General features: G+C 45.6%; 1 protein-coding gene across 2 annotated transcripts in view; it reads right to left on the reverse strand.

Annotated features, from left to right (window-relative positions):
- The window catches only part of PTPN1 (protein tyrosine phosphatase non-receptor type 1), a 66125-nt gene that overhangs the window by 16295 nt on the left and 37563 nt on the right, over positions 1-12267 (reverse strand). The window contains exons 2-4 of one of the 2 annotated variants that reach the window (XM_081832596.1): positions 6398-6488; positions 3320-3420; positions 243-341 (exon numbers count right to left, since the gene is read on the reverse strand). In XM_081832596.1, coding sequence (XP_081688722.1) covers positions 243-341; positions 3320-3420; positions 6398-6488 — 291 coding nt within the window. The remainder of the gene's footprint in view (positions 1-242; positions 342-3319; positions 3421-6397; positions 6489-12267) is intronic. The other variant, XM_081832597.1, reaches the window with a different exon arrangement.

The raw sequence follows: 12267 nt of genomic DNA on the forward strand, positions 1-12267 counted from the left end.
ACTCAGTGGCGGGGGGTGGGGAGAGGTCCAGGGCACTGGACTTTTCCCCTTTTTAATTCATTTGCTTTTCTGACTAATACACACGTTATTTATATAATGCTTCTTTAAATTTTTCTAATAAAGAAGATATCACATAAAAGAAATATAAAAGCAATGTAAAGAAACTCAAACAAAAATGTCAACTTCACGGACTGGGACACACATGGACGGTGAGGTAAACAGGAGATAAATCCATGACTTACCGATCCTTTCTCCATCACTCTGTTGAGCATGACAACGCCCCTGCTTTTCTGCTCCCACACCATCTCCCAAAAGTGACCGCATGTGTTAGGCAAAGGGCCCTGCAAATACACAATCCACAAAGTGTATACCATTTTACACACCGATACGCTCCAATGCGAGCACACCAGTGGCGGTTGGCAGACGACAGTGCCCTTCGGGAGAGTGGTGGCTGGGGCTGGGACAGGGACCGCCTTCCCTGCCTAGTGGTCAGTAACCTCAATTCTATTTTCTGCCATGCGGTGAAAGGTTATTTCTGCCTCACAGGGCTGGTTCGGGGCTGACCCACAGAGGACAGAAAAGGCTGATTCTGCTCTCTGGTGTGAGATGACTGGCGGAGGGGCTCCACCGAGGTCCCTCTGGAGCGTGGGTGGAATGTGGAACGAAGCTAGCGGGTGCAGGCAAGAGGCAGTATGGGGAAGCGATCGGCAGCGACACTTCCGGCGGCTCGAGTCTCAGCCCCAATCACTTATCATCCACGTGACCTTGGACAGGTCACTTCACATCTCCATGCCTCAGTTTCTCCACCCATTGCTCTCGACTAATCACAGTCCTTATTCACAAGGTTGTGAAAGTTAATTACATTCATAAATGTAAAGGCCTTACTTACCGCAGCACCTGGAACACAGTAAACAGCCAGTAAAACGTTAGCTGTTATTACCATTAATAATGATGGACCTGACCATGGACTGCCTTCATCCTGGGACCAAGGGACATAAGAGATGTAGACACAAATGATCAGTCGGGTGGCCCAAGGGGTCCAGTGTGGGCACCAGGACATGGTGGGCTGCTTGCCAACCTAGCAATGGGCACAGATGTTTTCTGGACACAAGAAAACGAATGCCTCTGGTATGTGTCAAGTGTTAGTGCTGCCTGGAAGGGACATCACCTCTCCCCTCCATGACAGAGCATGTCACCTCCTCCAGCCAGCACCACGTCTACAATGGTTTCTAGTCTCACCTCGTCTCACCCAAATTCTCCCGATTCTTTGCAGCCGTCCCCTTCAGGTCCCACCACACCTTCCCGGACCATGTGAGCCCTCAGCGCCCACACACTTTCCTGAACTCCGCTCCCTCCCGCTGCCTAAACCGGACACATCCACGCTCCACACAGAGCCTCAGACAACAGCACTCAGATGCATAACCCTCTCCAGCCAATAAACAGAAAAATGGCTCCTAGAAGACAGGGGTCCCGGGGCCTCCTCGCTGGCCACCTGGGTCTTTCATCCGTGCAGCTTGGGCACGAGGACCAGGTCTCACAGCTGTGGCTCTTACCCGTTACCAGGCTTTCACCGTCCCCACTCCCCATCACCCTAGTTTAGGATGGGTTTCAGGGATGAAGAATCATGTAAGATCCGAAAGGAGAACTTAGCCAACGATTCATTGTGGAAGCGACAGAGGGCACCTTTGACATCATTCTCTACACTTCCGTACCACTGCCTTAAAAAAAAAAAAAGACTATAGATTTGTATTATTTGCATAATGAACATTGAAAATTTAAAAAATGGGCAGGGTTTTCTTGGTTTTGTGGCTTGGAAAATGTGTCACTCCTACTGTCTAGAGGTACAACTCTGGGGTCAGGTTACTTCGATCCCTTTTACAAATCCCAGGACACAGGGTGACCGTGCAGGCAGCCAGACGGTACAACTTGACAAAAACAGAGACCTTCAGATGTGCCAAGTAACTGCTAGGGCGTGGGGGTGGGGAGGATGGTGGTGTAACAGTTTCCATGGTGATCTCCTAGCACTCCATTTGACTTCATACCCCTACCCGTCTTTGCTTTGGACTTCTTAGCCCCACACCAAAGCTGAATGGCTAAAATCGGGAAGTAAGAACCTTGACTTCTTCTAAAAAGAGAAGTTACCAAGAAGCTGCTTTTCCCTCAACCTCTTCCCACCAGCCTGCCACTACCAGGATCTCCTTCCTTGTCACCCTATCCCAACCGCCCCAGAGGTGCTGGGAAGACCACAGGCTGAGGTCTGGTAAAAGGCCTGCCCCCTACACATATACCAAGAACTTCCTCAATGGCCCAGGACTGAACACGGTGTGGCTGATGTTCCATACACTGGGAGGCACCTGGGCTGATGTTCCTCATGGACAGAGAGGAACTGGGACATGACAAGACAGGGCAGTAAAAAAGGGCCATGGTAGCTATGCCCGGATCCAGCTCCCTGCCCCAAGGCAGCCTTTGTTCATACGCTCTCTGGCTTCACTGTCATTTTAATCTCCCAGTATTAAACAGAAGTACAACATTCAAAATCACCCTATACCCGAAGCCATACAGAACACTGATGAATGGATATGGAATGAGAAAGCAAAAACTGTGACTAAAAAGAGAGAGAAACTTCAAGTGTTGAGAGCAACTTACAAGTAACAGACTAAGACTTGAGAAAATGAATTAAAAAGAAACTTCTCTATCCTCTTTCCCTGATATCCATGGTCTTGGGGTCATATGCGGGTAAGTGTTTCACAAGAAGGTCAAGTATTAAATCATTTTTGTGATTTTTTCCCACAAAGATGCCAAAAGCCAATGGGAATTTTAAATGATTTTGCATGCTTGTCCACGCAATCTAAGGATGCTTTTTTTCTGGGCTCAAGAATGAAGACCATGCTGAGGAATTCCGAGCGGACACCCGGACGAAGATTACTGGTCTACTGCTAACCCTCTTCGATTCCCGTGAGCAGCCTCGATGCTCTGAAGTGAACACTTACGGAATCAACACGGGTGTGAGCGCTTCTCTTGCCACGGCCCTGCTGCCTCCGGCAGTGGGCCCACAGGCAGTTCTGGCATTTCATGCTGTTTTCTAGAAGCCCAGCAGCGGCGTACTTCCCAGAAAAGATATGTGTTACAAGCAAACGGAGTTTCTGAAAGAAGATTTTTTTTTCCTTCCTCACTGCTTTTTCTGGATTGTGCACAACCTGGCCTTCTAAAGGGTGTGACAGATTTTATTTGAAGTACAGATGACAGTACTCTGAAATTCTTAAGTTGACATCAAGTAAGGCAAAAACCCATTAAAGAAAATCTTGGACAATCCAATTACCTGGGTAAGAATGTAACTCCTCTGGGCTTCTTCCATCTTTATCAAACTAGCATTGATGTAGTCATTCTCTTCTTGATGCAGTTTAATCCGACTATGGTCAACTGAAAGGCAAGCCAGAACTCCGACGTTAGTCCTGGACGACCAAAGTGTCTACACAGGCAGTGCACCCCATGGGGAAAGCAAAAAAGGTGAGTCGGTGGTGGCTGAGGCCATGTTGTTTTAACTGAGATTAGTCATCAATATGAGGAGGACTTAAGTATTTTCAGAAAGGTTTCTGGAAGTGTTTGAAACTTAACGCTAAATAGCAACAGACAAACTACACTAAAACATGGGTTCTGTTCTAATTGGACAATCTATTCTGAGGTCCTATCTTCCTACACTTATCACTGCCCCACAACTCAGGAGGTTGTGAGGAGGGGGTGCCAAGGGATCTGTTCTTGGATGCCTAATATATACTTTCAAAAGGTAAAAAAACACAGTGGATTCAATCTTTAAAAGGGAAAAAAAATCCACCAAAAATTTCACCCAGTTCCTAGAGCTCTAGTTGGTACAATGAACCACAGTAGGTGGGATTTATGATCATATCTCCACCTACCCTATGTCCAATGGTTTGAAGATGAAATGACCTAAATATATAGTGGTGTGGGAAGGGTTACCTTGAATTCCTTTATATAAAGTTTTTTTCTTTTTCTTTTTTTTTTTTAAGTTTCGAGTGTAATTCACTTAAATGATTCTAATCTATGAACAGAATTCAGTTAGAATTGAATTCTAATATTTCAAATTCAGGAGTTGTCATGATCAAAGACATTTAAAAGATAATTAACTGGAAAAAATAAACTCTGAATCCAAAACACCGAAAGTACATTAAATGTAACTTTCAGAATAGTTTTTAAAAATAAACTCTCATTTGGAAGGTCTGCCCCAGGTTACTGAAAATGCATAGCCACTTTTTTTCCCTTTTACCATGACTTTGTCACAAAAGCAGTAGTTCCCTGAGGGCCACTTTCCTTATCCTGCTAGTGCAGCTAACAAGAGGAGGTAGGTATTTTTATTTCTGGTACAACACAAGGGATGATGAACTTGGGTGACCACTCGTGAATACTATCTTCTCTCCCCTAGCCCGATGGGAAAGGAGAAGTTAATGGGGACACATGGTTTGGGGCTTTTTGTTCTAAAAGATTTCAAGGAAAGGTTTTAAAAAATTAGTCACCATTTGGAATAATGTTTCTCATCACAGAGGATTAATACAAATTGAAATACTTGGGTAATATTTAAGTCATGGGGATAGATCTCAAAAAAGATGAAGAGACCACATAACCCTTTGGTGGGTTATATGAATGGGTTCAAACAGTACTGGGTGACCTTGGCCAAACAACTCCTCCTCTGAGCACTGGGCTTTTTCATTGGCCAAATGGAAAACAGACAAAAGATCACTTTCTACCTTGAATCATTCCCCCTATGTCCCCCATGACCTTAAGAGCAAATTATCTGTCCTGCTGGACAGTGGAGTTGGGGGAAAACAAGAGAAACAGGAGTGAGACTGGGGTGAAAAGGTCTGGGAGTTGTTTCCTGCGAAGAATATTTTAATGATCCTCCCCCCCTCTGTAAAACTGGCTCATAAAACCATTTAGATGAGCACAGATGAGAAACGTAGAAAAGGAATATTAAGAGGACATCACTGCCTAGTGCAGAGTGAGGATGGCAAGGGGGTCTCCTGGCTCCACGTGAACGATGCCAACAGTGATTTTTCTTTGATGTTCAGAGCTGCTGGTCGGGACTCCACAACAGAATGACCGGCGGGGAGCTTTGTTGTTGTTTTTTTTTAATAAAACCTGCTAGGTGCCACCGCCTAGACGTGCTGCAGCAAGAGTGTCGGGTGTCGGGGCACAATCATGTGCCGCTTGATGACCTAGCACTACACTTCAGAAGTGCCCGGTGTGCACCTTCTATTAACAACCGTCCCCACCACTGGGCTAAGCGGCCTGTGTTATTTTATTGCCTCTTCACGCCATCCTGAGATCTGCGTGGCTCCTGCTTTTCTGAAGATGAGAGAACAGATCCATCGGCCGTCAGCAGCAGGCTGGAACACAGCCGGGCGGGGAACCGTGGCAGCACTCAGAGGCAGACTGCCCGGGCCCAACCTGGGTCCACTCGGCGCCCCTCCCAGGAACCTGGTGCCGCACAGCTCGGGGCAGGAGGCACTGCCGGCTCTTCCGCCGAGAGCGCGGGGGGCCGTGGGACCCAGCAGGCCTGCGGGAGGCGCCTGTGGGACGGAGGACTACTGCGTCCCTGGCAGACGGAAGAGACTGCCACGGGAGACGGGCAGCCACAACCCTCTCCGACGGGCAGGGTCTAAAAGCCCTGGAGGTGAGTCAGAAGGTTCTCTGTGGCCTCGAGGAGATGGCAAAGTCCATGCTCTCTACTCAGCTCCAGTTTTTCTCGCTTTACACAAATCCCAACACCTTTAGTTCTTAACTATCAGCAGATTCAGAGCCAGTTACTCAGAAGGCAGAGGCGGCGGTCAGAGGCCAGCAGGCAAGCTGAGAGATAACGGCAAGAGCGAGCTAGAAGAATGAGGATGGCGGTGGGGGGGTAGGGTGCGTGGGGGTGGGACTCACAGGCAGAGCGGTCTTTAGCAGGCGGGAGCGCCACCCCCCTTCTTCAGTGCCTGTGCCGGGCACTAGCACAGTTCAGTACGGTGCTCGGGGTCTACTACTACTGCTGCTGAGTCACCCAGAAAAGGTTTTATCATGCCTACTATACTCTGCTTCGGCTGGGAGCAAAATGATTCGTCATAAAAACAGTCAAAGCTCAAAAAAGTGCTTTGAACTTAGCTGAATTTTCCAGAAACTGAACTCTTGTTCCTTCTACAATCGTGGAAAAAACAAACCATTACTCTAAGTCTCTGATGCCTGGATTACAGCAAACAGCCAAGTCATAAAGCGGTACTGCCATGGCTGGATTACGAAAGCCCGGGGCACAGGGGTCCCGCCGGAGAGGCCCTGCCGCTGAGGAGGCGCCGCCGCGCGCGCACCCAGTGGGAGCAGTGAGACTGGTAATGGCGATGTGAATACTTACAGGGACTGACATCTCTGTACCTGTTTCGGTTTTTGTTCTTAGGAAGCTTGGCCACTCTACATGGGAAGTCACTGGCTTCGTGTCGGATATCCTACAAAAGAAAAGGATAAAGAGTTCTCTTTTGAAATCCCTGGCATCAGGAAGCCATGCAGACGTTTAACCAAGCGTGGGCTATGTGCCAGGCACTGAGAGGACCCGGGACAGAAACACACGTCCAAGAGAACTAGGCAGTGTGGGGAGCACAAGGTGATCGATCATTCAGAGGCACATACAAGGTCCTGAAGGGAAAACAGAAGAGGACAGCCACATGCTTGCAATGGGAGGATGGCGTGGGGCCGGGAGCTGGAAATGCGGGGAAGAGGGCAGGGAGACAGAAAGGGGTGGCAGGGCCCTTGGCTCAGGGACACCCAGCACAGCAACGGCGAGCGTGCACATGTTCTGCAAGCGGCAGTGAGTGGGCTGGTGGGGGCAGTGACAGATGGCTGGAGCACACAGGTGGGCTGGCCAGATCTTGGAGAGCCTTGAACGCCACAAGCCTGGGAGCTCCATCTGTAACCTTGTATAAAGCCACAGTTACTGAGAGCAGATAAAATGCACTTTTATGCCAACAACTGTTCAACTCCTTTCCGAGGAGATGGTCGACAAATCCCATTACACCAAACTGTCAGAAAGAGGAAGTGCCTGGGTTAACAGAAGACCCAAATCATGCCTCCTGCTAGACTGATCACAGGCATCTAATTTCGCTCTTCTAAAACACCACGATAACCCCATTTAAAAATCTTTTCTTTTTAATTTGTATTTTATTCTTATTAAAAGATAAACCCATATGACAATGTGAATGTACTGAGTGCCACTAAGATATACACCTAAAATGGTTACGGTGGTAAATTTTATTATGTGTATTTTATTACAATTAAAAAAAAAAAAGACAGGGTGTCTGGGTGGCTCAGTTGGTTAAGCAACTGCCTTCAGCTCGGGTCGTGATCCTGGAGTCCTAGGATCGAGTCCCACATCGGGCTCCCTGCTCAGTGGGGAGTCTGCTTCTCCCTCTGACTCTCTCCCCTCTCATCTCTCTCTCACTCTCTCTCAAATAAATAAAATCTTAAAAAAAAAAAAGACAAACTTACAGGAGCGGGCAGAACAGGAGAAGGTAGCAGCAATAGAATTTTGGAAGCTGGAAATCTTATTAGTAGTTGGCAGGTCTGAGAAAGCTCAATTACAAGCCAGCTGTGAAGAAAGCAAAGCACCAGTCCATTTCCACCACAGAATCCTGCAGAAACTCAGGAAATGCTGCTTCTGGATGGAGGGGTGGGATTCACTGCAGGGGACGGGGCTGGAGCTGTCTGAGAAGCAGCGGATCTCCCCACTGCCCCCCTTCCATGCTGCTGGGTGACTGTCACCCTGCACCACAGAACTCTGGGGAATCATTTTCTGGAGAATATAAATCAGGAGGCAGTGCTTTCTATGTGATCTGAGCAGACAAGAGCAAAGACCAGAAGATAACATCACCAGGGCGCACAACCAATAGCCCAGCTAGAGGGCTCATGGCCAGATCAGTGCTGATGAGACCCTTCCACCTTCTCAGAGCTCTCAATCTGCGTTGTGAGCCCCCACTCTTCATCACGCACAGACAACCACTGATTCTAAGATGTGAGATGAATGCCTCTAGTATAAAAGAGATTTACAAGAAAAATGAAACAGGAAAAAAGTCCCTTGGAAGAAATAAACTACACAGAAGAGAAAGCTTTAAAAAATATATTATTAATATACTCAGTGAGATAAAAAAAAAAAAAAGATATTGTATCTACGAATTAAGAACAAAATGTTAAGTAAAGGTAGAAGAAATCCTCCCAGAAAGTAAAGTACCCCCTATCCCCAAAAACCCACAATAGAAAATCAGGCAAAACAGAATACAAGGAAAGAAAACATTAAAAAAACAAAAATAGTTTTAAGGAAATCTTCCAGACCCTCAAATGCTCAAATGATAAAAACAGACCTACATTAAGGCTCATTAATATGTGATTCCAGAATCCTTCAAAGAAAATATTCTGGGGGCACCTGGATGGCTCAGTCGGTTGAGCATAGGACTCTTGGTTTTGACTCAGGTCATGATCTCAGGGTAGTGAGATCAAGCCCTGTGTTGGGCTCCATGGTAAGCAGGGAGTGTGCTGGAGATTCTCTCTCTGCCCCCTCCCCATCACACACGCACATGCGCTCTTTCTAAAATGAATAAATAAATCTAAAAAAAAAAAGAAAAGAAAATATTCAGTAAGTTCCTAGAAAGAAAAAATAGTTCACGTTCAAAGGATAAAGTCATCAGAATGGCTTCAGACTTTTCGAGGACACTGAAAGCTAGACAGCAATGGAGCAATGTTTTTATTTATTTATTTATTTTTTTTTTTTTTAAGATTTTATTTATTTGTTTGACAGAGAGAGACACAGCAAGAGAGGGAACACAAGCAGGGGGAGTGAGAGAGAGAGAAGCAGGCTTCCCGCGGAGCAGGGAGCCCAATGCGGGGCTCGATCCCAGGACCCCGGAATCATGACCTGAGCCAAAGGCAGACACCTAACGACTGAGCCACCCAGGAGCCCCTGGAGCAATGTTTTTAGAATCTGAAGCAAAAGGATCTCTAGCCTAGAATTCTATACCCAGCCCAATTATCACCAAGTGAGAAGGCGCAATAAGTTAACTAAATTAACACTGCAGAGAGGCAAAGCCTCAAACACTTGACCACACCCAGGCTCCCATCCTCAGCAATCCACTGGAGCATATCTTCCACCTGAGGGAAGAAATAAAGCAAGAAAGAGAAAAATATAAGATACAGTAAGGTAAAAACAAACAAACAAACAAAAAAAACCACCTGACACAAGAGCAAAGGCAAAGGCAACTTCCACTGCCACTGTGGAGGGAAGAGCTCCCAGGATGACAAGTATGTACCAGACCTGGAAGCAAGAGGGCCAGACTGGAGCAGTAGGCCTCAAGAGATAGATGTGTCAGTGACATGCCTTTGTGCACCATACCCACCATGACTGAACGAAACCACCAGAGGGAGATAAGGAGAAGTCCTGAAATCCAAGAAATAGGGAATCCAGTCAAGAAAAACAGAGGAAGTTTCAGGATGATAGCTATGTTTGTCAGGCCTATAGACCAAGCAACCCAAACAGAAGGAGGATGGAGGTCTCCAGAACGAAAACTGAAACCAAGAAATCACCTGAAATTGCTCTAATACTCCAGCCACGACCCGCATGTGGCTCCTGAGGGCACAGAGAGGTGGCCAGTCTGAAAAGAGGTGCTGTGTAAGTGTAGAAATGCAGATCAGGTTGTGACGACATACTAAAAAACAAAAGTAAAAAACCTCAAATATTTTCAGTAGTATTTGTTGAAATAACATTTTGAACATATTGGGCTAAATAAACTACTATTAATCTCATCTGCTTCTTTTTACCTTTTTTCCTGTGGCCACTAGGAAAGGTGAAATTATACAGGCAGGGTGCACTGTATTCCTACCGGCCAGTGCTGACCGACCTTGTGGAAAACTGCCCGAGAGGCTCCAAGAGGTATGGGAAGAATTAGCAACAGGCAGAAAGAAGCCTTTGCAGATGGAAGTATACAAGGCAATTATTAACTATGGGAAAACTTTAGAAAGGAAACTACGGTACGACATCATCTGTGACTATGTGCATAGGCAAACAATGTAAATGATGGATATTGTTTTAACCGAAAGGTGTAACAGATTGGGAGAACGGAAGGGGAAGCTAAGGGGAGGAAAAGCAACAAGGATGGCTGTTTAAGAAAATGAAATCCTCCACCTGCGTAAAGGTCTAAGTTAATGAATTAGAAAATAAACATTCTCCTTAGAAATATGGAGATCTACGCAAGTGAGAATCAGCCGCTCAAAGAACTGAAAATGGCCGTGAGCCAAGAGGCTGTGGCAATGGGTTGAGGTATGGAGAGCACAGCACCAGCCTGTATCTTCAACCCATCGTGGTCCTCTTTCACTGCTCAAACCATGTGCAGATTCGACAGGAATTTTTAAAAATCGCCACATTCTGCTAATTCTACTTACTTTAAAAAACTGCAAAATGGCAGGGAGGCCTTTTTGACTCACACTAGAGGTGGGCTAATAACTTAAAAGCATGTTTATAGATGATAAACCTATCTGAGATAAGCAAAATAATCCAGCATAACACACTCATCACGTCAACTGTGGATGAGAGTAAGCCTTTCAGGGAAATGCTATGTAACACAGAAAAATCACTTGAAGGAACAAAAATCTAAGCCTTAAATCTGTTGTTCTATTTGACTGGAAGCACTTGGCAACAAGTACGAATTCTGCCTTGGGAGGGGAAACAATCTGGTCAGTCCAGCTGGTGTGACTGAAGAGACGGAAGAGATCTTCGATATGGTTAAACCACTGAACCAACAAATATTCGCTCTGAGGAAAGAAGGGCCAAAGTATCAGTAACTGTGGGCAACTGATTTTATTCAGCCAAAGGATTATATTAATATGTACTTTTTGTCACACCCCCCCACAAAAGACAGAAAGGTAAAGAAAGTAAAACTTGGAGATGTCATTTACTAAAGATATTTAGAAAATAAGAGGTATTCACATAATACTTTTTAAAAACTGATTTTAAAATTAAGGTAAACTCACAGAGTAAAATGCACTGATCTTACATGCAATAAGCTTTCCTAACCAACTTTAACCTACAAATATTTAAATATACCCATTTAAGTGTTTCTCTACGTTACACTGGGCTTGACTGGGCTTGACGTGGGGCTTGATCTCATGATCCTGAGATCTTGACCCCAGAAGAAACCAAGAGTTGGATGCCTAACCAGCTGAGCCACCCAGGCGCCCCTATCCTGCCCGCACTCATTTAATGAGGTAACAGATAATCTCCCAGTGAATACTGAATACAAAGGGCTAACATACTTAGGAAGCTCTGATAACAGAATGAATTAGGGCCCAGGGTGAATTCATTTCTGTACACATTCAGGAAAGCTCATTATCCATTATTCAAATACCTCCCAAATCCAATTAGGCCAAGTAAAACTTGGGTGAAAAGCTGACCATTTTTTATTTGAGATGTCTTTTTTTCTTCAGAACACGCAAAGGCATAAAAGCCAGTCCAGCCTTGCAGAAGTATTTTCATGTTTATAGCAAGCACATCGTTAAGTTAAGCATAGCAATTTTGGTTTTAACAGCCTTTTCTCTTCAGTCCCACAATGGGGTCAATGTCCCTTATTGGCTCCGTGGTAAATTAGTCATTTAAACTGTTCCACACATGACGAGGTAGCTAGCATGGCACCTGTCACAGCTGCGAGTCCGACAGAAGTGCCTGGGTCCTTGCCTCTCCATCCCTCCTAGCATAGGCCCAGGCCCAGAGGAGGACACAACCAGATTCTGTTGACGAATTCACGAACGGTCCCAAAGGCTCCCCAAAAACTCAAGTCTTTACCTCTATACCAAATGCTTTATTTCGCGGGACAGAAATGCTCCTGAAAGGGAGGGAGTATGTTTAAGCAAATGTCTGATCCGATCCTATTTTCTCAATTATCTGTTATAGAATGGAAGTTACTGGAATAATAATAATAAATATCATTACGATTCTGCTTTGCAATTGGGACAGAGTCTCATGACCAGACAGTACCAAAATAGCTACTAATATATGGATTCAAAGCAGAAAGGGTTATCTTTTAATGGTTCTGACAGCGATCTGTTCTACAAGTCTAAAGGAAGAAAAAACTCCAGTGGTACTCTGCATTCGCCAGGACCAAGGTGAACTACAAAGTCCCTTCCCACCTCTGACATCTACACTTCCCCCAACCCCCATTCTACAAAGGGTGGCCTAATTTGATTGTTCGA

Source organism: Leptonychotes weddellii, chromosome 10 (genome assembly GCF_054177405.1).
Source record: "Leptonychotes weddellii isolate Sample4059 chromosome 10, ASM5417740v2, whole genome shotgun sequence".
Taxonomy (NCBI): domain Eukaryota; kingdom Metazoa; phylum Chordata; class Mammalia; order Carnivora; family Phocidae; genus Leptonychotes; species Leptonychotes weddellii.